Source organism: Panthera tigris, chromosome D1 (assembly GCF_018350195.1).
Source record: "Panthera tigris isolate Pti1 chromosome D1, P.tigris_Pti1_mat1.1, whole genome shotgun sequence".
NCBI lineage: Eukaryota > Metazoa > Chordata > Mammalia > Carnivora > Felidae > Panthera > Panthera tigris.
The window spans coordinates 97,834,229-97,860,583 of NC_056669.1; the positions used below are offsets into that span (position 1 = coordinate 97,834,229).

The following is a 26,355-nucleotide window of genomic DNA, read 5'->3' on the forward strand; positions in this document are numbered from 1 at the left end:
ATGCCCAGTGCCTCTGCCTGGTGGAGCTGAGTGGCAGGGCACTCAGAAAACAACTGGCTACAGGGGCACCTGGCTGGTTCAGTTGGTAGAATCATCAGCCCCAATTTCGGCACGGAGCCTACTTTAAAAAACAACAAAAACACACTTGCCTACACAAAATCATCAACACAATCTGCTTGAGCTAATGCAGTGGTAATCAACACAAAATTGAAATTAAGTTAAGAAAAGCCAGTGCAGGGCCGCCTGGGTAGCTCAGTTTGTTAAGCGTCCAACTGCAGCTCAGGTCATGATCTCGTGGTCCATGAGTTCGAGCCCCCCTCTGACAGCTCAGAGCCTACAGCCTGAAGCCTGCTTCAGATCCTGTGTCTCCCTCTCTCTCTGCCCCACCCCCCAACTCACACTCCAACCGCAAGCGCTCTCTCTCTCTCTCTCTTAAAATAAACAAACATTAAATAGGGTGATGGGCATTGAGGAGGGCACGTGTTAGGATGAGCACTGGGTATTGTATGAAAACCAATTTGACAATAAATTATATTAAAAAAAGAAAAGAAACAGCCCAGTGTAGATTAAGGCACAAATGAAGTTCCATGCCTTGACTAAACAGGCAATAACTACACAACTCCCACTGATAGTTATTATGTAGGAATACAAACCAGATCTTCTGTTTTGTTTTGTTTTTTTTCAATAGAATCCAGAAATGTGGACTTATGTGGAAAAAACTGAAATTTTTTTTAAACACTATAAAGGTCAAACAAACATACCTGAAAGTTATTTTGTAATCTCTGGGTCAATATTACAGGCCAGCCAACTAAAGCCAAATCTGCTCACATGAACACGTTGTCAGGAATGCTCCCAAAAGAAGTAACACGTACTGGATCCTCCCTTCCCCGTAAACATAGAAGAAATCCAAGAGGAGGAGGAGGAGGAGGAGGAGAAGCTACGTACATGGCTCTTAAGAGCTGGGTCTGAGTAAAGCAAAATGCATTATGCAAACAGACCCCCAAACACCTGGTGTTACTGTCTTGGCAAAACCTCCAATGCGCCCATTGGAGCACTACTATGAACAGATACAGTAGAGAAGGGGATCTGCAGGGGGAAGAGTGGGTACATGGGAAATTGTTACTAGTGTATCTGCAGCACACACGTAGATCCCACTGTAGTCCCTGTAACACTCCAACACTCTGAGCTGACAGAACTGATTACATCTTTTCAAGTTCTCAGTATGTACACAAAGCACACAGCCAGCTCTACACCGTTCAGCCCCAGAGAGAGGGCCGATGGGGAATAATTTAGATCAGTCTTAACAGGTGCTAATTTGACGGGAGCAGTGGGAGAAGGGCTGCCAGTCAAGCATGCTGCCTGGAGGGCCTAGAGGCCCACACCCTGCCCCCCACACCAGGGCAAACCTTCTCACATGCAAACAATCCCCAAGACAGATAAAGAGCAGGGTTGGAAAACCTTGCTTCAGGGCAGATAGGAGAGGAAACTAGAAACTCTTTATGCACTTATGCCAGCTCTTAACCGTCAAAGAATCTTACCAAGAGCCAATACTTAGGACATCTAGTACAAAGCAGAGAGAAGAGAGAAGTGAGAAGAGAAGAGAGAGAACACCAGTGCAGAAGCCCCCTACCTACCTCTTTAGGGCCTTCATTATCAGAATGCCTTCTATTACTATGGCACCTGACTCTCTTCCAAATCACGTTTACTTAAAGTAGGGACTGGTAAACCACAGCCTGTCAGCCAAATCTGGCTGCCTGCCTGTTTTTATACAGCCCATGAGCTAAAAACGGTATTTATATTTTTAAGTAGCTGAAAAACATCAAAAGAAGACTATTTCGTGACACGTGAAAATTATATGAAAATTGCATTTGTGTCCAAAAATAAAATTTTATTGGAACAGAGCCACACTCATTCACTTACATGTTGTCTCTGGCTGCTTTCAAGCTACAATGGCAGAGTTCAATGTTTGCAACACAGACCGTATGGCCTACAAAGCCTAAAATACTTACTATCTTGCCCTTCACAGAAAAAGTTTGCCAACCCTTGATATAGAAGATATAACCAGGGATCATGCTCAGAATTCAAAGAGGCTCAAATATAGAGTGACCTAGTTGGGCAGGTGAGCAGCGAAGGTTAAAAAAATTAACACTGATACCTCTTCCACCCTATCCTCATCTTCATGTTGCCAAAGAAAGAAATGGGCTTTCTAATTACCCCTGAAGACAAATAAGTCAAATATCTAGATGTTATTGCCTTATGATAGGGCAAGAGATGCCTGGTTTCTCCCAATTACTTAACAAGACCCAAAAGACTAGATGGCCAAAAGCCAGTAAGTGAATGTCAAAGATGGAACCAAGGTTCTGTCTCCCTCATACAAGACTGCTGGAGAAGAAAAGTATATGAACACGTCCAGGTTGCAGATATTTAGAATTAATAAAACAAAAGTCCTTTCCAACCTTGAGGAACAGGTTCCTGAATACCCAGTGGTAGGAGAATTTACTACTGAGAAACTTAACAACCTTTTGGGAGCAGAAACAAAAACAAAACAGCAAACCAGGATTGGGGGTCCCAATCTATGAAATTATATTCACTAAAATAAAATAGGAAACAGAAATATCTTAAATTAGTAACAATCAATACCATACAATTTTCTTTTACTGTTAACAATGTTCATACTTTTTGGCCCCAGCAATTGTACTTCTAAAAATTCATCCTCCTAGGGGTGCCTGGGTGGCGCAGTCGGTTAAGCGTCCGACTTCAGCCAGGTCACGATCTCGCGGTCCGTGAGTTCGAGCCCCGCATCAGGCTCTGGGCTGATGGCTCGGAGCCTGGAGCCTGTTTCCGATTCTGTGTCTCCCTCTCTCTCTGCCCCTCCCCCGTTCATGCTCTGTCTCTCTCTGTCCCAAAAATAAATAAAAAATGTTGAAAAAAAAAAAATTCATCCTCCTCTAGAAACACCTGCATAAGTACACAAAGATGATGCAGCACTGTCTGTGAAAGCAAAAACCAGAAACAATCCAGATTCTACAATAGGGCACTGGTTAAATAAACTGTAGTACTGGATTACTATGCCACAGCCAAAAAGAATGCAAGAGATCTATATACACCAACATAGGGAAACGTCCACAACGTATTAAATGAAATATGTAAGTGGCAGAACAGCAAATTTAGTATAACCCCATTTTTACAAATAAAGAAAAATGGGGGCACCTGGGTGGTTCAGTCAGTTATGCGTCTGATTTCAGCTCAGGTCATGATCTCGTGGTTTGTGGGTTCAAGCCCCGCGTCCGGCTCTGTGCTGACAGCTCACAGCCTGCTTCAGATTCTGTGTCTCCCTCTCTCTCTCTCTGTCCCTCCCTCATTAGTGCTCTGTATCTCTCTGTCTCTCAAAAATGAACAAAAACATTTAAAAGAATTAAAAGAAAAAGAAAAAATGGGTTTTGATTTTCACAGAAAACAACTCTGGAGTTAACACATAAATTGTTAACTGATTAGCACCGCAGAGGACATTCTTTATCAGACATTTCTGTAATGTTTTAATTTTCACAAATGAATTTGTTTTATAAGCAGAAAAAACAGACCTCAAAATGTCCACTGATTATCTCTTGCTCACTATAGCTTTTTGAAGCTCTCCCTTTCTTACAGTTTCAATAACATGCCATTACAGTTTGAGGGGGCAGGGTGGTGGATAGCAAGGCTTTGTTGCAGATAAGATGCCCGCTAAAGAGGCTTTACTTCTTTATTTGTTTAGCCACTCTTCCTCCAAACATTTAAGGCCTTTCTAATTCTGACATAAATTATTGACTTCCGCCTTCTGGTTTTTACCAGTCTCAAGACACAAATTACTCTAAAAGGGTGTGATATTACCTAACTTTGATTTACCCTATTTAGCAGAGCCTCTTCAGTCTATTCTCAATCAGCAACCACAATGATCCTTTAAAAATATGAGATCATGCTACTCCACTTCCGATGGCTTTCCAAATCACTCAGAGTAAGAGGTGAAATCCCTTAAATGGCTTAGAAGGCCCTGCATAATCCGGTCCCCATTACCTCTCTAACTTCATCTTCTATCACACCATCCTTTGCTGTGCTCCAGCCAAGCTTCTCAGGGATTTTGCATTTGCCTTTCTCTCTCCTAGCTAGAATGCCCTTGGCCCTAATGTTTATAGAGTTTACTCCCTTACTTCCTTAAGGTCTCTGCTCCAATGTCACCTCCTCAGACTTCCTTTGATCCCCCATTTAACAATGCAAACTGCCATCCCAGCATCTCCTACATTTTAAAATATTCTTCTCCAGGGGTGCCTGGGTGGCTCAGTCGGTTGACCGTCCAACTTGAGCTCAGGTCATGATCTCCTGGTTCGTGGGTTTGAGCCCCACATTGGGCTCTCTGCTGACAGCATTGAGCCTGCTTGGAATTCTCTCTGCCCTTCCCCCACTTATGTGCATGCACACACGTGTATACTCTCTCTCAAAAATAAACATTAAAAAAAAGAATTAAAAAATAAAAATAAAATATTCTTCTCCATCAAACTTATCACCATCTGGCATACTAGCTAGCTATTTTATCTAATTTATTGTCTTTCTCCCATCACAATGAGAGATTTACTGCTGGTGCTTAAATAGTGTCTGGTACACAGCAGGTGCTTAGTAAACATTTGTTAACTGAATGAATGAATCCATCAATCAATGTAATTATTTCACTAGCCCAATGCCCCAGGTTTAAGAGCCTTGCTCATGCATGTGACAGCCCTTGCCATACTCCTCAGTTCCCTTCTATAAGGCCTGGGCTTACCTTCCCCTTCACCTCTCTTAAAACTAAGCTTTCTTGGGGTACCTGGGTGCCTCAGTCAGTTAAGCGTCTGACTTCAGCTCAGGTCATGATCTCACCACTCATGAGGTCAAGCCCCATTCTGGGCTCTGTGCTGACAGCCCAGAGCCTGGAGCCTGCTTCAGATTGTGTCTCCCTCCGTGTCTCCCTCTCTCTCTCTCTCTCTCTCTCTCTCTCTATCTGTCCCTTCACCGCTTGTGCACGGTCTCTCTCTCTCAAAAATAAACACTTAAAAAAAAATTTTTTAGGGGTGCCTGGGTGGCTCAGTCAGTTGAGCGGCCGACTTCGGCTCAGGTCATGATCTCGCGGCTCATGAGTTCGAGCCTCGCATCAGGCTCTGTGCTGACAGCTCAGAGCATGGAGCCTGCTTCAGATTCTGTGTCTCCTCTCTCTCTGGCCCTTCCCCCCCCCCCCACTCTCTCAAAAATAAAAAAACATTAAAAAAATTTTTTTAAATATCTTTTTAATTTAAAAACTAAGCTTCTTATTCCACCATCAGTTTTGTCTCCTTTTTGATTTCTCACTACCTGGTTCTCTCTTTTCCCAGAACAAGTCATGATTTGATCATATCACAAATTAATTTCTCTTGCTTGAGGATTCTTACCTACTTGTCCTCAAATGCCAAACTTGTGAATAAGAATTCAAAAGTTAGAAAAGATTTATTGTAACTTGAATACCAAAGACAATCATTCTGCCAATTTTTTAGGGGCGTAATTAGAGGTAAATCAAAATTCTCTCTTAATATGGATTCTGTCCCCCACAAAAAAAGAACCTAAAATCATCTCAAAACTAAAAAATTCCGGTAATTTTAATGCTCAGATACCCCAAAAAAGAGAGAGAGCGCGCACCCACTTTCTCAAATTTGAAGCATCCTACTGTAAGCAGATTCAGTGGAAGCCTTCCACAGAAACAAAAGAAACATAAAGCACCAATGGGAAACAGAACCTTCACATTTAATTTGGCTTACTCACATCTTATGCGGAGCTTATCAAGACCAAGTATTCTATCACTGGGACTGCGGAGAGTTTTTTTGTTTTAGTAATCTCTACACCCAACATGAAGCTTGAACTCACAACCCCAAGATCAAGAGTCACATGCTCTTCCAAGTGAGCCACAACCAGGTACCTCAGGACTGCGTAGTCTTTAAGGAGAAACAACGACAACACTGGGTAGAGGTACTGGTATCGACGAGAGGCCAAGCCAAAGACTAACAAAATGGTATCAACTGGAAGCTGCACAACCAATATCTCTGGTGAACACAGAAGCAAAAATCTTGAACAGAACACTAGCAAACTGAATCCAACAATACATTAAAAAAATTATTCACAATCAAGTGGGATTTGCTCCTGGACTGCAATGGCGGCTCAGTATTTACAAATCAATCAATGTGATATGTCATATCAAAAACAGGAAGGAGAATCATATGATCATTTCAACCGAAGCAGGAAAAAGTATTTGACAAAGTACAACATCCATTCATGATAAAAACCTTCAACAAAGTAGGTTTAGAAGGAACATACCTCAACATAATAAAGGCCATATATGAAAAACCCATAGCTAGAATCATCCTCAATGGGGAAAAACTGAGAGCCTTTCCCCTAAGGTTACGAACAAGACAGGGATGTCCACTCTCTCACCACTTTTATTCAGCATGGTATTGGAAGTCCTAGCCACAGCAATCAGATAACAAAAAATGAAAGGCATCCAAATAGGTAAAGAAAAAGCAAACTGTCACTATTTGCAGGCAACATGATACTATGTATAGAAAACCCAAAAGACTCCACCAAAAAACTGCTAGAACTGATAAATGAATTAAAGTCACAAGATACAAAATCAGTGTACAGAAATCTGTTACATTTCTATATACCAATAATGAAGCTTCAGAAAGGGAAATTAAGAAAACAATCCCATTTACAATTGCACCAAAAATAATAAAATGCCTAGGAATAAACCTAACCAAAGAGGTGAAAGACCTATACTCTGAAAACTATAAAACGGTGATGAAAGAAAGTGAAGATGACACAAAGAAATGGAAAGACATTCCATGCTCATGGATTGGAAAAACAAATACTGTTAAAATGTCTATACTGCCCAAAGCAGTCTACACATATAATGGAATCCCTATCAAAATACCAACAGCATTTTTCACAGAACCAGAACAAACAATCTTAAAATTTGTATGAAACCACAAAAGACCCACACAACTAAAACAATCTTGAAAAAGCAAAGCTGGAGGCATCACGGTTCCAAGACTGGAAGTTATATTATAAAGATGTGGTAATCAAAACAGTATGGTACTGGCACAGAATCAGATACACAGATCAACAGAACAGAAAATCCAGAAATAAACCCAATTATATGGTCAATTAACCTTCGACAAAGCAGGAAAGAATATCCAATGGGAAAAAGATAGCTTCTTCAACAAATGGTATTGGGAAAACTGGAAAGCTACATGCAAAAGAATGAAACTGCATCACTTTCTTAACACAATACACATAAATAAATTCAAAATGGATTTAAGACCTAAATGTGAGACTGAAACCATGAAAATTCTAGAAGAGAGCACAGGCAGTAATTTCTCTGACATGGGCCAGAACAACTTTTTTCTAGATAGGTCCCCTGAGGCAAAGGAAATAAAAGCAAAAATAAACTATCAGATTACATCAAAATAAAAAGCTTCTGCACAGGGAAGGAAGCAATCTACAAAACTAAAAGGCAACCTACGAAATAAGAGAAGATACTTGCAAACAACACGTCAGATAAAGGGTTAGCATCCAAAATCTATAAAAAAAAAATTATAAAACTCAACACTCACAAATAATCCAATTTAAAAATGGACACAAGACACAGATATTTCTCCAAAGAAGACACAGATGAGGGTGCCTGGATGGCTCAGTCAGTTGAGCATCTGACTTCTGGTTTCAGCTCAGGTCATGATCTCACAGTTTCTGGGGCAGAGCCCTGCGTGGGGCTCCTTGCTGACAGCTTGGCGCATGGTTGGGATTCTCTTTCCTGCTCTCTGCCCCTCCCCCGCTTGCTTGCATCTCCCTCCCTCTCTCTCTATCAAAATAAATAAATAAATAAATAAATAAATAAATAAATAAATAAAAACTTAAAAAAAAAAGAAGACATACAGATGGCTAACATGAAAAGATGCTCATCATCAGGGAAATGCAAATCAACACTACAATGAGATATCACCTCATACCTGTCAGAAATGGCTAAAATCAATAACACAAAAAACAACAGGTGCTGGTGAGAATGTGGAAAAAAAGGAACACTTGTTCCTGCAACACTGCTACAGTCACTCTGGAAAACAGTATGGAGGGTCCTCAAAAAATTAAAAATAGAACTACCCTACAATTCAGCAATCATGGTACTGATTATTTACCCAAAGAATACAAAAATACTAATTTGAAAGGACAGATGCACCCCTATGTTGGATGAATGGATAAAGAATATGTGGTATGTATACATTAGAATATTATTCAGCCATGAAAAAGAATAAAATCTTGCCGATTTCAACAACATGGATGAAGCGAGAATGTATAATGCTGAGTGAAATAAGTCAAAGACAAATACCATATGATTTCACTCCTATATGAAACTGAAGAAACAAAACAAATGAGCAAAGGGGGAAAATACAGACAAATCAAGAAACAGACTCTTAACTATGGGTGGAGCAGGGGGAGGCTGGAGATGGGTCAAATAGGTAATGGGGATTAAGGAGTACACTTGTAATGAGCACCAGGGGATTAAAATAAAAACATAAAAGCAAAACAAACAAAAAACCAAGAAACTATATGATGCTGGTGCACTCGAGGAATATGCAGGCCCTGAGTCAGTGGGAGCCAATATGAAGGACAGCTGATCAGGTGCAATACGACTTATCAAAGGCTTCAGGACAAGCAATACACAAGTTAGAAACAGCATGACAAGGAGCGCCTGGGTGGCTCAGTCAGTTAAGCGTCCGACTTTGGCTCAGGTCATGATCTCACGGTTCGCAAGTCTGAACCCCACTTTGGGCTTTCTGTCAGCACAGAGCCTGTTTTGGATCCTCTGTCTCCCTTTCTCTCTGCCACCCTTCCACTCTCTCTCTCTCTCCCCCCTACCTCAAAAATAAGCAGAAAGAAAGAAAGATGGCATAACAATGAAACATCAGAGGAACAAGTTCTAGGTCACCTGAGCTCAAGTTTTTGTAGGTGTCTTCCATGTACAACTCTAGGTAATGCCACTTTGTTTATTCAACAAGAAACTATTGAGCCAAGATGTAATATAATAATGGGTCTTTTTTTTTTTTTTTTTCTAAGAAAGCCAAAAAGGGGCACCTGGGTGGCTCAGTTGGTTAAGTAGCCGACTTCGGCCCAGGTCATGATCTCGCGGTCCGTGAGTTCGAGCCCTGCGTCGGGCTCTGGGCTGACAGCTCAGAGCCTGGAGCCTGTTTCAGATTCTGTGTCTCCCTCTCTCTGACCCTCCCCTGTTCATGCTTTGTCTCTCTCTGTCTCAAAAATAAATAAACGTTAAAAAAAATTTTTTTAAATAAAAAAATAAAAAGAAGAAAAAAAAGAAAGCCAAAAAACGTATACTTCATACTGAATCATAGGGGATATAATTTCAATTCCATTTGTTGAATTCAACTACCATTTACTGAGAACCTACTATGTGCCAGGTAGTATTCTAGGGACTGTAGGAATATAGACATAATCACTGACTTCAGGGAGCTCAATGACAGAAAGGGAAACATTTTCTGTCACGGGTGCAATATTACAAGGAAGTATCTGTATCTCGTACAAGCAACAAAGATAAAGTGATTATTTGGGGGCATTCAGGGAAGTTTTAGTAAAAGGAAAAAGTGACAGAGGTATGAGGTTTTGAATAATAAATTGAGTGTACTCCCATCCAAAGAAACTGAACATAATTTTATATATACGTATGTACGTATATACATATACATACATATACACATATATATTTACATACGTATATATAAACTCTCTAGTCCCAGTAAGGTCAATGGCTCAGAAAAGCTACTAAAGATGGACCTCTCTCTCTATATTATGATGAAGCTTTAAAGACTGGTATTTTCCTAATTTCTAGGTCACCCTCTTGTGGATCCAGGACTAGCCTTGCAGATATATCCATTTATTTTCTTCCATCAATGATGTTTCTGCTGAGAGCTCCCTGGAAAATCCCCATGTGACTAAAGCTGAGGCATCACACAAGTTAGGTGGCCCATAAAGCCTCACCAAATTCCAAAGCAATTCCTTCACAAAAGTCTAAAAATACCCGATAAATCAAATGAGGGCTTCTAACTCTAACCTTCAATGTTCTGGGCCAAATTTCCCCAATCTTCTTTGATAAGGGAAAAGTGCAGATCAAAAGACATCAGTTCTCAGAATACACTCAATCTTATTAAATACTTCAGACGAAAGGCCTTGTCACCTATCAGGATAAAGAATGCAGAAATAATTCAGTTGAGGAGGATTAGGTCAGATTTTGATCTCCCATTCGTTGGGTGATTATTTTTTTTAAAGCAGGCTTCACACTCAGCACAGAGCCCAATACCAGGCTTGAACTCATGACCCTAAGACCTGAGCTGAAACCAAGAGTTGGGCACTTAACCAACTGAGCCACCCAGGAGCCCCCATCATTCGTTGGGATTTTTACAGTGCTTCCTTAACTGGAATGACTTCAAAAAAACTAATCAAGGGTACCTGGGTGGCTCAGTCAGTTAAGCATCCAACTCTTGATTTCGGCTCAGGTCATGATCTCAAGGTTTGTGAGGTTGAGCCCCTGGATGGGTTCTGTGATGGCAGGGCAGAGCCTGCTTGGGATTCATTCATTCTCTCTCATTCTCTCTCATTCTCTCTCATTCTCTCTCATTCTCTCTCTCTCTCTCTCTCTCTCTCCCCTTCTCCCGCGTATGTAAGCTCCTGTTCTCTCAAAATAAACAAACATTAAAAAAAAAACCCACAAACTAATCAATGCAGTTCTATGACAAATAACTAAAACACTCTTTCTCATGTATCCCGAGAAATACTGTGTTGATTACATTTCTACCTGGAGGCAATAATTACAAATGATCTATCAGACCTCCAATTTCTTACAGAGAGTTGACTGAAGAGCCCCCCACCCCCACCCCCAGGCAATGATCTACATGAGCAACAGAGGTTCTGATGGAGAAAACTGATGTGAAAGCACTAATTTCAAGAGGAAGAAAGAGTGCCCTCTTTAGGACCTAGGGGTTTGAATCTACCTTTGCAATAAGCACCTCTTAAAAAGTCATTTCCCCTCTCTGCATCTAAGTTTTCTCATTAAAAACAAAACAACAACAAAAAAAAATCTGGACTAAATAAACTCTAGGGTTTCTCCAGTTTTAAGATGCCACGTAAATACTTTTCTCTTTTTCCTAATACCAGCCTTTCAAACTCATAGGGACTCCTGCTGTAAGCTGCAGGGAGCCACAAAACCCTGATCTACTAGATTCTGGGCTATGAGACCCAAAAAGTTTCTGGTGGTGAGGAAAGGGCCTGCCACTCAAGTTACAAGTTATATGCTGGAGTCAGGACTACACAGACAGCTTGCCTTCTACTGCCCGCGGGCAAAAAGAGACAAACCATGAACTGGTTAATACAGCTCAGCACCATACAGCTATACTGAAATATACTCTTGTGCTTAATATTCTCGCTATTTGCAAACACTATGAATTAAATCAGCAGCACCGAGGATCAAAATATGCCTCTTTAGTCTATCTCCTACTACAAAGTCAAATGAATAAACCCTCTCCCTTCAAGTAGTCTAGGCACACAACAAGGACACCTTTCTTGCCAGCCAGCCTAGCCGAGCGGCAGCAACAGCCCAACAGTGACACCTGCTGGGGAAATAAAAGCAAGGGCTGGCTCATCAGCTAGAGAACATCCGGTTCCTTTTGAAGGTGGCAGAAGGGCTAATTAGCACCTGTATGTATTAGTAATTTACACTACAAGGCAGCCACTCAAATCACGAGGAAGTGATGCCCCTTCAGTAAAGGGTGTGCACTTGGAACATTCTACAAATGTACCTCACTTTTGAGCAGGCTGTCAGCCTTCACAGTGCATTTCATCCTGGCTCATCTTAAGCGACTCCATAAATAACGTAACTACTGTATTTTACAATAAAACCATGCATTATTTGCATATTTTAAAAGAAAAAATATACATGCACAATTGTTCACAGCAAGATGACAAGGGATTTCATTTACTACAACATACAATTTTATTTTATTTTATTTATTTTATTTTTTTTTTTAACATTTATTTATTTTTGAGACAGAGAGAGACAGAGCATGAACGGGGAAGGGGCAGAGAGAGAGGGAGACACAGAATCGGAAGCAGGCTCCAGGCTCTGAGCCATCAGCCCAGAGCCCGACGCAGGGCTCGAACTCGCGGACCGCGAGATCGTGACCTGAACTGAAGCCGGACGCTTAACCGACTGAGCCACCCAGGCGCCCCTACAACATACAATTTTAAATGTTTGAACTTTTTAATTTAAAACACAAACATAGATTCTGGGTTTTAAATGGTCTACTTTATCAAGAAGTTATTAACATTTTAGTCACATGTGACTATTTACATTTGACTAAAATTTAAAAATTTAAACACAGTTCCTCAGCTCACACTAGCCATATGTAACTAGTGCCTACCACACTGGACAGCACAGATACAAAACGCTTCCATCACTGTAGAAAGTTTTATTGGATGGCATTTCTCTAGAGAAACATATTATTTTCAGATGCACTTATACAAAGAGGGCATATACATGAATGAAAGCTGGCCAAGTGTTGATAATTTTTAAAGTCAGGTGATATGTATATGAAATTTATTATACTTTTCATTTTTATATGTTTGAAGATTATCATAATAAAAAGTTAAAGGAAAAGAAAAATGGTTCACCTAAAAATGAGGTATCACAGCAAGGAACATACCACGGACGACAGTTTAGAAAAATCTTTAGTCACACACACCAGAATTCAAATCCCCACTCAGCAAACTACTCATAGATCTTTAACAAGAAACTTGACTTCTCTGAGCCTTACTTATCTCAGCTGTAAGATGAGAAATTTAACACGTGCCTTGCACAGAGTTGTGGTGGAAATGAGAATTAATACAAAGACACAGCACCAGACACAGTACCTAATATACAGCGACCCTCAGTAATTGGTGTCTCTAATTATTATCAAACAGTAGAGTTTATTTTAAACCACTCAGGTATTTCTCCAAACAAGAACACATGAAAAGGCACTGCTACAATTGAATGGACAAAGGATGACCAGAGGCCCACTGGTCCTTGGAGACAGGCACTCGTAGTAACTTCAGCTACTTTTAGAGCAGTAACTGAAGACAGTCCCTTTACAGCTACCTTTCACAAACTTTTTGTATGCCTGCTCTGCGTCAGGCACTGTGCTTGCTCCCTTCCCACTTCTCTTGACAAAGAGGAGTAACAGTCCCAGGCTCCTCTGAGCAAGACAAAATATTCCAAAGCTGGGAATTTAGGAGATGTTAACTCAGAACTGGTGTCAATTATTTAAGCATAGTAACAACCTCTATCAGTGTATCTTTCATATCCAACCAAGTGTCCCTATCTTCCCCTTAGCAACTACCCCCTAGTAACCATCTGGCATTCAACATGCTCTTTCATGCCTTATGATCTGCTGGTCCCCTAAAGTAAAAAGGTCTTTCCCTTTCCAAATCCTAGTCATCTTTCAAGGCTTGGTTTTGTATAACCTTCTTTGATGGTACTTCCCTTTCTCTGAAATGAGACTGCATTTAATCTGAGTACCACACAATGAAGCATTTGGGTCATCTACATTTTTTATATAATTGTATGTAAATAAGTCTTGCCTCTATAATTAATACCCCCAGTGGGTAAAGACCAGGTATTATACTTCTTTTGTATTCCCTACAGTGCCTGGCACAGTGCTGGAAAAATTGTAACCATTCAACAAATACTTATTAACTGGGTAACTCTCTAAAGCATTCTCCCAAAATAACAAGTACATTATGTGCACAATCCATATTCCCACCCTTGTTAGAAGCTTATGTCAGAAATTTCAGTTGCTTCAACAGAGGATGTAATGCAAAGCAATATGCTGTTTGGATCCAACAGGCATATTCTGGGAGTTGGTGATTACGCTAGATGTGACCTTTACAGAATTACAGAAAGAAGTCCCTAATAAATCAAGATAGATGCTCACATAGCCATACATGGAACATGTGGTGGGCGGGTAACTACACCCACTCTGTTTCTTCCATGGAAGAGTTGCCTGGGATGCCGATCTGAGTATGGAGAGGCCTTCCTTCCGTGAATTATTCTTCTTCCCCACCTTGAGGTGAATGTCCATCTGGAAGATCTCCTCAAAGAATCTTAATTAAGCAACTAACTTGCTATCCAAAAAATATGTATCTCTAAAGCAGACATTCCTCAACACATATATACACGTATTATTTTCTTTTTCCTTTGTCAAGTTGCAATGCTCCAGAAGGTGAACACAGTTGTCCAAAGAGACACAACTGAAAAAAAGCCAATATACTAATCTGTACCAAGCAGGTTCTCTTTTACTACCTATTTCTAAGCACTGTGGACCATTTTCTTTTTCCACAATAACCAGCGCTGCACATACAATCCTCCAAGAAGGTCAAAGAACAGGGCAGAGGAAGTCAATGGCTCCACCTCCATTTACATCCCTAACCTGATCTGCACTCTCCTTTAGGCTAACAGTCTCATGAACTTAGCAGAGCCAGGTGACTTAGACTGCTAGGCCCCATCCTATCTCTGCCACCAGAGCAAGTTTTCCAGGAAGATGCAATGGACCTTAGGGAGACCAGAACCAGACGTATGGGTCCCAGACACTCCAGATCCAGCCACAACATCTACAGGACTGAAGGAAGAGACAGAAGGAGAAAAGTAAGGGATACAGGAGAAGACAAGAAAGCACCTGCTTACCTCCTGAGTGAATCTTCCTCGGAGCTCTCCTCAGGCATATCCTGATGTAAGGCCTCCTGTGTTACAGTTCCAGATCTGCTGGACTGGGTGTAAATTCTTTCCCAGTGGCCCGTCTCCTGGTTGAAGGCCACCCCCACAGTCCTCTCCTCCTGCGGACTAGCAGAGCTGCTCAACTCCAGCCTGCTGGAGCTGGGCGTTTGGCCCTCAGTCCGCTCAAGGGGTGGTAACTGGCTGCCACTTGACGGCATGCCCTCGAAGGTGCTGGGGACCTGCCAGGAGGAGCTGGCCTCACTAGAGGAGTAGTTGGGTGTGGTTCTTTCCCAGCGCAGGGTGTCGTTGTTGAAGGTCAGGAGATTGTGGCAGGCGCGGCAACGGTTTAGGTGGCCACGAGACAGGTTGGAGTTGTTCTCGCTGCTGTGCGGGGTGGGCTGGTGGGAGGGGCCTGGCCTCTCGGACTCAATGTTGTTATTGAGCATTTCCTGGGCCTGTTGGGTCTGGGGGGCTTCCCCGCTCAGGCTGTGGTCCAGCTCCTGAAGCCGGTCATATTCCAGAAAGAAGCGTCTCAGGTCACATTGAAGCTCATGGCGAATGCTGCCTGAGTTGTTTTGGCTGGAGCCATTTCCTCCATCTGACTCAGCTGCCAACCCTGAAGCTGGAAAACCCCTCCCTTCTGTGGCTGAAGTGTACACAGACGCCTGAGAGCCACCTTCTTGCTGTCTCAGCACAGACAGCAAACTCACCGAAGAGGCACTGGTCCTGGGCGGAGGCATGGATTCTGCCTCAGAGCGGGAGTTCAGACTGAGCACTGTCCGGGTCCACTCGGACCCTGTCAGCCCGGGAGCTATTTCTCGGTGATACCTAGAGGGGTGGCTGGACAAAGGGCCTCCCAAAGAGCGACGGGTGGGACCCAGACTGAGGTTGCGGAGCGTGTTGCCGGCAGTGCTGCTCTGGACTGTACTGAAGGCAGACGGCCGGTTCAGGAGGCCCTGGTCCTGCTGCGTTGACGAGGCCTGCTCCGGGGGATGGAAGGGCTCGGTCTGTACAAAAGAAAAGGAAGGGGTAGTAGCCCTGGCAGAAGCAGGGGGAACACTGTCCTGGTGTGGCAAGAGGGAAGGAACTCGAGTGCCAGAGCAGCGGCTGCAAAGGCACAGGATCCCAAGGTGCTGGCAGCACTCAGCTGTGGGGTAACTGACCCGCTGTCGGAGCCTGATGTAAGCGGAAGTCCTGGGGCGCTCCGTGGAGGGCTGAGGGGGAGGCGGTGGGGGTGAGGGGGTAGCAGACTCTTGCACTGTGCTTTGCTCTCCCACCTGGATGCCAGAGGAGCGGGAGGACAGCATGTGCAGGAAATTGTGGAGGAGAGGCGTCCGGCGAACTGGCTGTGATTGCAGCAGGGCACGCTGACGGTAGTGGGATAACTCTGTTCCGTCTATGGGGATCTCTGGTTCGTCATCACCCTGCGATGTGGAGCAAGGCGGGGCAGGGGTAGAGCAAGGCGGTTAGGTAGAACCTCCAGGTAAATTAAGAAAGATTAACTGTTGATAACCATCCGCGAAAAACAACCTTCATGGATAGACAACAACTCTACCCCGGAAGCACTGAGGACCAACCGGCTTCAGATTCAGAATCATCATATGGTATCACATTATTCATTTCCGATTAGCAACATTTCTGAATGAGTACAGCTGGCAAGCCAATTCTATTACAAAATGCATCTCTATGACGGAAGCAATGAGGGGAAGAAAATGTCAACCAGCCCAAGGCACATAATGACAAGCTATCCAACACAGCCTGGTGACTCTAATGAGGCAATCACCTGGGGGTTTCAGAATTGACTCCCCTGTCAAGATTATGGCTATAACTTTGAGCACACAGTCTGAAACTAGCTTTGAATTCCAACTAGAAAAGAAACACATGGCCATTACAAATGACAAGTCCAAATAATCAGAACTGGAGCACTAGTTGAGAAAACAACCCACAGTTGAGATGCAGTTGGAAATGCTAACTTACCTGCTGATTAGAGGGGTTAACAATTGCTGTGAGTAAGTAGTGTCCAAGAGGGTCAAATCTCACCAGACTGAAAACACAGAAGAAGAAAAAGACAGACACACATAGATGTTAATTGAGAAGAGGAAGCCTGTGTTCAAATTTATAGCAATCATTACTAATAACTGTGGGATTACCCAGGTATCCACTTCACGCTGGAAGCTTTCAAAACTTTCAAACAGATTAAAATAATAAAGTTCAATACTTCTTGTTACCTCCTCACACTTGCCAGAATAGGGGAATATGTATCACAAAAATAATTTCAAAAAGCACCTAGGCTCTCATCCCAAGAAGCAACTACATTAAGCACATACTGGCTCATATCTAAGAGCCTATCATCACAGTAAAGCACAGGTCACTCCCAAACTCTGCCACAGGGTTACTTCTTCCCTCACACAGCAGCTCCACTGGCAAGGAGCAGGGGTTGTGTGACAGTGAACTATCTCAGCATCAAGTGGCTGAGACCAGAAAATTTTCTTATATCCAGCTGCGATACCAAGAGGACCAAAGAAACCAATGCCTCATCTGTATTTAATTCAGGCAATGTGTGTTTTGATCTTGGGGGCTAAATATCCACAGCAGATTTGATACATATTTACATCTCCATTTTCCAGTTTGATAAACACAGACAACTGGGGCTAACAACTACCTACCAAGCTAACCTCTACCTGAACAACTTTCAGGTGTTCCTCCCCCACACACACACAAAAAAGGGCTCTACCCCAAGTCCAGATAGCTTTGAACCTAAAAGACCTTCTAACAACCCTGGTCTACAGAGCCCAGAAGAGGAGGACAATAAGGAACAGCTAAAATGAACTGTTGATTGGCCAGCAACTTAAAAAGTAGGAGGAGCCTCACAGATAACCCCCTGCTCTGAACAGGCGTAACAAACTGCTTCCTGAGGTGACAGCAAGTGTAAATGCTCTCTGCCATGTGAGTCCTATGCCAAACATCACTAGTGGGCAGAGCACTCACCGGACCCGTTCCATCTCGCTAGCTGTCTTCACCACAGCAAAGGGCTCCCGTCGACTCCAGTCCCAGAAGTGGATCTCATTGGCAGTGGCAATCAGCAGGAGCTGAGCCGTAGGGTGGAAAGCCAGGGAAGCAATGGCATTGTTGCTATCTGTGAACCAGCTTTCACTGCCACCCTATAAATGAACCAATCCAAATAGTCTCCGGTTACAAACTAGCAGGAGGTTAGGATGTCAATTTCAAAAAAAAAAAAAAAAAAAGGACCATTTAAGGTAAAATGACCACTTGTACAGCCTACTTTAAATATGTCCTCTGTAAAGTGTAGAAAATCAGTGATCTGGCAGTGTCACCAATTTATCAGAAAATTATTACTGTCAGCTCAGTTCTCCCAAGTCACCTATAATCCAAAGCAATGAGTATCCACACAATTCCTGTTTCTGAGGCCTGTGAAAACGCAAGCCTGGTGCGTGACATGGTAAACAAAAAACCACCAGCAAGTCAGGAAGCATATTGCTTTGGTGATCATGATCAGAATATAATACAATCCTCACTCTAAAACAAAAGGCATCTATCCCAAACACGTTTTAGAACCTCCTATACTATGTCACGATGGGCAGATGGAAAAACAGTTAAACAGGGTGTTCACCTTAGAATGGAGGAATATTATTCCTATTACTTAAGTGGGCAATGACTACCGCTTACTCACATGTAGTCCTAAGAACCTAGCTAGTTTCTCCTCCAGTTAAGAACTCAATGGTAAACAACTCTCTGCATTTAGAGTATCAAGGAAATGGAAATACTTACATGCAAATCCCAAATCCTAACCTCCCCATCCAGGCAGCCAGAAGCAATAAGGCCTGAGATGGTGGGATGAAAAGTGACACACCACGGAGTGCGGCGGTGTCCAATCAGAGAATGAACACACTTGCCAGTCTTCACCTCCGTAATATAGATATTATGGTTCACGTGGGTGGAGGCCAACAGAGTCCTAGAGGATTGAAGAGTAGGACGTGAATGTGAAGCACACAGGAGGGTAACCAACCTTCTCAGTTCTGGACAATTGGCTTTGGAATATTCTCCACCCTAGCGTGAAAAAACTACACCTTAGGCATTACAAACAACCGAAATATTCTGATCTTTGAAAGCTCTGGCTTCTCCACACATCCCCTTCAGAGAATATTGTTTTCCAGGTAGGAAAATTATCACTCCATCAGTGGCCTATATCACACAGGCAAAGGATTGTAATTGAGAAACTTCCCAAGTTTTGATCCTCAATGTCTGTTGTTTCCTTTGCTTATTCCTATTATTTCTATGGATAGCACAGCTCATCTACCTTCTTTCCCCTTCTGATACACTGGCAAAGCTCTATTCAAGCAATGTTTCAAAGAACCCTTAGGGATGTAACTTGGAAGACCAAGCTAGACCAAATATACATAAAGCAATGCTATCACAAGTCTTAGGTTAAGTTATAGGTAAGTACTAGGTACCTGTCTGGGCTGAAGGCCAGTAAGAATGTAGAGCGTGGACTATCAGGCAGTTCTACTCTCTGAAAAACAAACCAAAAAAAAAAAAAAAATTAAAACACATTATTTATAAACTATGACCTACTCTATCTCAAAAGCACATGAACCATAGTAGATCAGTATTCAGTATAAGCTGAAACACTGGAAACAGTGATCAAAGTCACAAATTGAAAGAGAAATCCAAATTACCTTTAAGAAAAATGTCTAGTTCTAAAGACAAAAGATATTTCTAGCCCATGAATTCTTCCAAATTTATTTTAAAAACTCTGTAGGTTAGATATATCAATTCTCTCACACAAAATAAATGGTATCCCAACTCTACATAATTAGCCCATTCTAAAACCCCACTCTACTGTCCTAAAAATCTTATCCCATTCTACCCCTAAAAATCTTATGTCAAAAATATCCATTGTTCCCACCTTGCCTTCCCATTTCATCCACCGGGTTTTATCTTCCACCAGCTCCTGCAGAAGCCGCTGAGCTCCAAAGGCCCGAGTGCCCCGTTCTCGCCCCCAGAGTATCCGGACAGCATTCTTCTCTGGAACAACCTTCATGGCGTTCAGTAGCCACTGTCACACCAGGCACAGGAAGTGAAGGAGCAAGCAATAGCTCCGCAAGCTGATGCAGCTAAATTGAGGCCATTCAGGTCCTTGTAAGTTGTCTTCATGGAAATCTAAAGGATGGACATGAAATTAAAGAATATCTATTCTGCAATCAGAGAAGCTTCCCACTGAAAACATGATTCTAGCTCAAAGAGGAAAGTTCTGTGTTTTAATTTAATGACACTTTCTCAGGAAAAGACCCTTCTCCCAGAACTTTTTTTCCAAAAATATTTCATCCTTAAATTCCTTTCATATCATCAATAGATCAGCCTTATATCTAAAGAATAAGCCATTCTCTAAAGCAGTTACTCTGTTATTATTTTATCAGATAAGAACTTTTGTTACACATAAAAATAAATAAGGTCTAAAACCCTGTCAAAAACAAAAAACAAAACACAGCACCTGCCCTCCCCTTCTGGGCCACACTGCCTCCTTAGTCACCAGCTTCTCCCCCCCGCCCCCCCCCCATCACTTGGGCAGCTTCCAAACCAAAGAACAGGTAACCAATTCTAAAAGGCTATTTATTACTTGAGGGCTGGTTCTTATGCAGCAGCCTCAACTCTTATCTCCTCCCTAAAAGCATGTGCATAAGGACTACTTTGGGGGTATCTTTCTCACTCTCCTTTTCTCTTTTCCACAAAAGTTCCAGAGTAGTACAGAGAGGAGAAAACAGAAGAAAAAAATTTCAGTTCCTTTTTCTCATCCACCACAAGCCATAAGGGCATAAAACTATCACCACACACACACACACACAAAAAAAAGGTCAACTAGCAGCAAAATATATATATACACATGTGCAACAATTAAAGAATTGTGGCTCCTCTATACAATGGAATATGCAGTCCAATAAAATGGCATTTCAGAAGAATACACGTAAAATGTTATTCACTGTAGCACTGTTTCTTCAAATGTTATGGAACATTTCAAATGTGCAGAAAAGTTGAAAAAACAGTACAATAAACACAGTATTCACCAGTTAAAACTCAAGAACTGTTAACATTTGGTCACATTTGCTTTATCTGTCTCTATGGACAACACTATATATTGTGTTGTTTTATTTTTTTCTGCACCATTTCATCAGGCATCAATATGCTTTAACCCTATCTACCTTACTGTGCATCTGCAGGGAATAAGGACGTTTGACTTCATAACCACAATACCATTAGGTACACTGATTATCACCTAATACTCAGTCCTCATTCAAATGTCCCCAACTATTTAAAAATGGCTTTAATAGTTGCCTTAAAAAAAAAAAATCCAATCAAAACTCAAGCAATTAGTTTGGATGTTATATCTCTTTAGTTTCTTTTATTCTAGAATGGCCTCCAAATTTTGCTTTGGTTGGTTTTACCTTTACTTATTCACAAGCTTTTTAAAATCCCAGGACAGGTACCTGGAGACTGTCTTACATACTAGTTTTGTCTGATTGTTTCTTCACAGTGCCATTTAGCTTACCTCTCTATCCCTCACATTTACTATAAATAGAAGGTTAGGTCTAAAACACTGATTAGATTTAGGTGAAGTATTTTTGGCACCTGCTTCACAGGTGATAGTATCTATGTATCACCCTCCCAAGCCCCACCCCCTGCTACAATGAAGCCTATCAGGTGGCACATATCTTCAGACTGAGTTGGTGGGACTTGGAAAATTATGTGATCATTTGGCAAAATATGACCACTTGGTTGAGTTTGTAACTGCCAGAGCTCTCTTTATAAAGGTACATCCCTCCCCTTTATAATTAGCCATCTGTGGTTAATATTTGGCCTCGATGGAATATCCTGTTCCTTCTCAACTTTTTGCTTAATGATTTAGCAGTCACTGATGATTCCTTCTTGAATTATTTCCTTTAGGAGCTGAAAAAACGTAGATTCTCAAATTCCATCATTATTTCTACATTTACTAGCTGGCATTGCTTTGGAAAGAACTTTTCCTTAATAACTGAAGCACAGCAAATGCTTTTTTTTTCCCCTTTAATTACTACTTCTGTCTTATTGTTTGTAACAGCAAAAAACTGGGGACAACTAAAGTGTTGATGTAAAAAGGGGACTGGATGACTAATCTACAATAAGGAAGATTCTCTGGGTACTGATAACAAGAAATCTCCAAAATAAAATATTGCTAATAGGGGTGAAAAAGCAAAGTACAAAACAATATGCATAGCAATGCAACTTTTTGAATAAGAGAAGAAATTAATGGTCACTCGTTAGGGACTAAAGGGAAAGAATGAATGGAGATAAATATGGAAATAAGACTTCTCAAATGTTTTCATTTTGTGTCACTTTTATTTTTGAAATGCATTACCTATTCAAAAAAATTTTAAGTGTATTTATTTACTTTTGAAAGACAGAGAGAAAGAGAGAGAGACAGAGCAGGGGAGGGGCAGAGAGAGAATCCCAAGTAGGCCCTGAGCTGTCAGAGCCCAACGAGGAGCTTGAACTCACAAACTGCGAAATCATGACCTAAGCTGAAATCAAGAGTCGGACACTTAACCAACTGACTGAGCCACCCAGGTGCCTCAAAAATCTATTTTTAAAATTCTTTTTTTTAATGTTTATTTATTTTGAGAGAGAGAGAGAAAAGAGAGCTCGTGAGCAGGGGAGGGGCAGAGGGAAAAGGGAAGAGAGAATCCCAAGCAGGATCCACACTGTCAGCTCGATCTCACAAACCATGAGATCATGGCCTAAGCCAAAATCAAGAATCAGACACTCAACCAACTGTGCCACCCAGGGGCCTCCAAAATTTATTTTTTAAATATTTAATGACGTGAAAAAATACAGTGAAAAAAGCAGAATAGAAAATTACACATATAGTATGATCCCTATTTTGTTAAAAAAAAAAAAAAGATCTTGGAGAACAGTGATACAAAAGAAATATAAAAAAAAAAATACTAACCAGGGCACCTGGGTAGCTCAGTCAGTTGAGCATCTGACTTCAGCTCAGGTCTCACAGCTCAGTTCATGGGTTTAAGCCCCACATCAGGCTTGCTGCTGTCAGCACAGAGCCCACTTTGGATCCTCTGTCCCCCTCTCTCTCTGCCCCTCCCCTGTTCATGCACTATCTCTCCTTCTCAAAAATAAATAAACATTAAAAAAAAAAAATACTAGGGCACCTAGGTGGCTCAGTTGGTTAAACATCCAACTTCCGCTCAGGTCGCGATCTCACAGTTGGTGGGTTCGAGCCCTACGTCAGGCTCTGTGCTGACGGCCTGGAGCCTGCTTCGGATTCTGTGTCTCCCTCTCTCTGCCCTCCCCTCCTCACACACTCTCTCTCTCTCTCTCTCAAAAGTAAATAAACATTAAAAAAAAAAAACAACTAACCATGCTTGTCTTTAGGTGGTGGGACTATAAGTAACTTAGTACTTAGAAGAGGTAATGTTCTCTTCACTTTTTAAATTTAAAAAGTAATAAATGCTTATTGTAAAAGTGAAACAACAATGGGCTTTTTACATTTCACAAATGGCTGCAATATGAAAAGTATACAACTAGACGTATCCAAACACAGACAGAAGGGAAAATATTTATAGCCTGTGCTGAAAGGAGTTTTCTCCCTGGCATATTAAAATGTAAAAAGCCAGAAAGACTCTACAGAAAGACACAACTCCAAGTTCCTAGACGGATACAGCAGAGTTCCCTAAGGAGTGATGAAGGAACAAACTCTAGCCTATATCCTCACGGGACAGCTCTCATCCCTCATTAGTGCACGATATAAATATGTACACACTGAACATGTCAACATTCTGCAGGCCAACCTCCTGAATAAACTAAGGATGAAGTAACTGGAAGGAAATAATCTACTTGGTGACCCTAACAACTCACGGTTTAGTACCAAAAGTCTGGAAGTTAAACCGCCACACAGCTGAATAATCATTAACCAGGAAGGTGCCAGAAATACAGTTCCCATTAGTTCATCTTAATCCTTTACTGAGTCTAATTTTTTTTTTTTTTTGAGCCTATAATTCTTTTACCTAATACAGAGAAGTTCAGAAGAAATGAATTTTGGGGCACCTGGGTGGTTCAGTCGGTTAAGCATCCAACTTCTGCTCAGGTCCTGATCTCACCATTCATGAGTTTGAGCCCTGCATCAGGCTCTACAATGACAGATCAGAGCCCAGGGCCTTCTTCGGATTCTGTGTCTCCCTCTCTCTCTGCCTCTCCCCTGCTCGCTCGCTCTCTATCTCTCTCCCTCCCTCTCAAAAATAAACATTAAAAAAAAATTTTTTTAATGAGTTTTGAGGGGCCCTTGTCATAAGAGTGTGACATAAAACTACTTTCACAGAAATACATTTAAACCATTTATAATCTTGAGGCACCTGTGTGGCTCAGTCAGTTAAGCATCTGACTCTTGATTTCAGCTCAGGTCATGATCTTGCGGGTTAGTGAGATCGAGCCTTGCATCGGGCCCTGCACTGACAGCATGAAGCCTCCTTGGGATTCTCTCTCTCCTTCTTTCTCTCTCTGTCCCTCCCCAACTCACACGCAAACGTTCTCTCTCTCAGAATAAATACACTTTAAAAATTAGATAAGTAGGGGTGCCTGGGTGGCTCAGTCGGTTAAGCGTCTGACTTTGGCTCAGGTCATGATCTCACGGTTCGTGAGTTTGAGCCCCGCGTCGGGCTCTGTGCTGACAGCTCAGAGCCTGGAGCCTGTTTCAGATTCTGTGTCTCCCTCTCTCTCTCTGACCCTCCCCCATTCATGCTCTGTCTCTCTCTGTCTCAGAAGTAAATAAACGTTAAAAAAAATTTAAAAAAAAAATTAGATAAGTAAACCATTTACAATCTTCTAATGTGGTAAAAATAGCAGCAGTCCAATTCATACCAAAAAAATCTGACCTTCTGAACCTGTGTGACTCAAGAGGAAGAAAATATAGGTCACAAACATCGTATGATTCAGAAAACTGTGATATGACCTGAAGTTCCTACAGGAATCGGAAGAGGAAAGAGCTACTACAAATACCAGTTATCAAGAAAACTAAAAACTCAAGTCTGAGCTTACCAAAGAGCTTATCTATCAATTCCCAAGGACCCAGACACACTAAAAGTTCAAACAAGAGAAAGCTGGACTGATGCCAGAAGTCAAAGGGCCTGAAACAATTGCACGGTCCCTCTTTTGTCTGAAGAAAAATATTTGCTCTGTTTCTTGAAAAGGATAAGAGACTTCCACTCCTTACAGCTACCTGAGAAGAGACTTTACTTTGTTCTCTATAAGGAACAAAAGGAGCTAAATCAGACTGAAGCCAGACAGGCCCTGTTGCTGAGGAGGAAGTGCCAGTCAAGTGTGTTTTTCATTCCTCTTTTTAAAAAGGAGGAAGAAACAAGTTTCCCAATCTGTCCCTTAAAGCAGGCTGAGACAAAGGGTGCCAAGAATAGTCTCTGTGATGCCATTACACAGTCCCCAGAATCAATTCTCCGTCCCCCAAAGCCTTATGCAAGGAGAACCAGAAGGACACACAGAAATGTGTACAAACCCCACCCCCCATGACATGACTGAGCACTCAAAAAAGATGGGAAGATAACCCACCTTTAAAGACTTTCTCTTCTTAATTCTAGGACATAATTGCATTTAACAACTACTAACAAAAATCACCTATAGAGTATGCCACAACCCAGTGGGAACTAAAAGTTAGATTTAAAGGTTCCTCTAGCAATTTGACTAATGCCAGAAACTTTACTCCACCTTCTCCCTAGAGGACTTCAGGCAAGTTACTTAACCTCCCTGAGACTCAGTTTCCTTCTTTGTAAAACAGGAATGGCAATATTTGCTTCATCAGGTTGTGGTGAGGCTCCAACACACAAAGAGTGGTGGAGTGTCAAAACTATTGCTGTTACTGCTGTCACTAGTACTGAATACTCCTCAGGGTTCACCGTGGTCTCCTTCGCCAAACAATACAGCCAACTAAAACCCCAGAGACCCAAGATGCCACCATTCCCAAGAGTAGCAGATTTTTCTAAGAAATACTTCAAAGGCTATTACCAGACAACAAAGTAAAAAGTACTCAGGAAAATAAAGGATATTTGTGTGGCAAAAATAATTAAATGAGATATGAGCTACCTCTACAAAAGTCAAGTGAATTAAAAAACAACCAGGGATACCTGGGTGGCTAAGTCAATTGAGTGTCTCTCGATTTCGGCTTGGGTCATGATTCCAGAATTGCGGGATCCAGCCCTGTGTTGGGCTCTGTGCTGAGTGTGCAGCCTGCTTGAGATTCTCTCTCTCTTTCCCTCTGCCCCTCTCTCCCACTTGTTCTCTCCTTCTCCCTCTCTCTCTCTCTCTCTCTCTCTCACACACACACAAACACACACTCACTCTCTCTAATAAAAATAAAAATAAGAACAGAACTAACTCAGAACTGTATCTGCAACCTGGCTAAAAATTCAGACCCAAAATCCTACCTTCCAATAGCATTCCAG

General features: G+C 41.8%; 1 protein-coding gene across 8 annotated transcripts in view; it reads right to left on the minus strand.

Moving 5' to 3' along the window:
• AMBRA1 (autophagy and beclin 1 regulator 1) overlaps window positions 1-26,355 on the minus strand; it is a 177,745-nt gene that overhangs the window by 126,148 nt on the left and 25,242 nt on the right. For 4 of the 8 annotated variants that reach the window (XM_042959015.1, XM_042959014.1, XM_042959012.1 and 1 more), the window contains exons 2-7: window positions 19,767-20,020; window positions 19,312-19,370; window positions 18,629-18,812; window positions 17,828-18,000; window positions 16,817-16,883; window positions 14,810-16,263 (exon numbers count right to left, since the gene is read on the minus strand). In XM_042959015.1, coding sequence (XP_042814949.1) covers window positions 14,810-16,263; window positions 16,817-16,883; window positions 17,828-18,000; window positions 18,629-18,812; window positions 19,312-19,370; window positions 19,767-19,901 — 2,072 coding nt within the window. In that variant the 5' untranslated portion in view covers window positions 19,902-20,020. The remainder of the gene's footprint in view (window positions 1-14,809; window positions 16,264-16,816; window positions 16,884-17,827; window positions 18,001-18,628; window positions 18,813-19,311; window positions 19,371-19,766; window positions 20,021-26,355) is intronic. The other 4 variants (XM_042959019.1, XM_042959016.1, XM_007082188.3 and 1 more) reach the window with 2 other exon arrangements.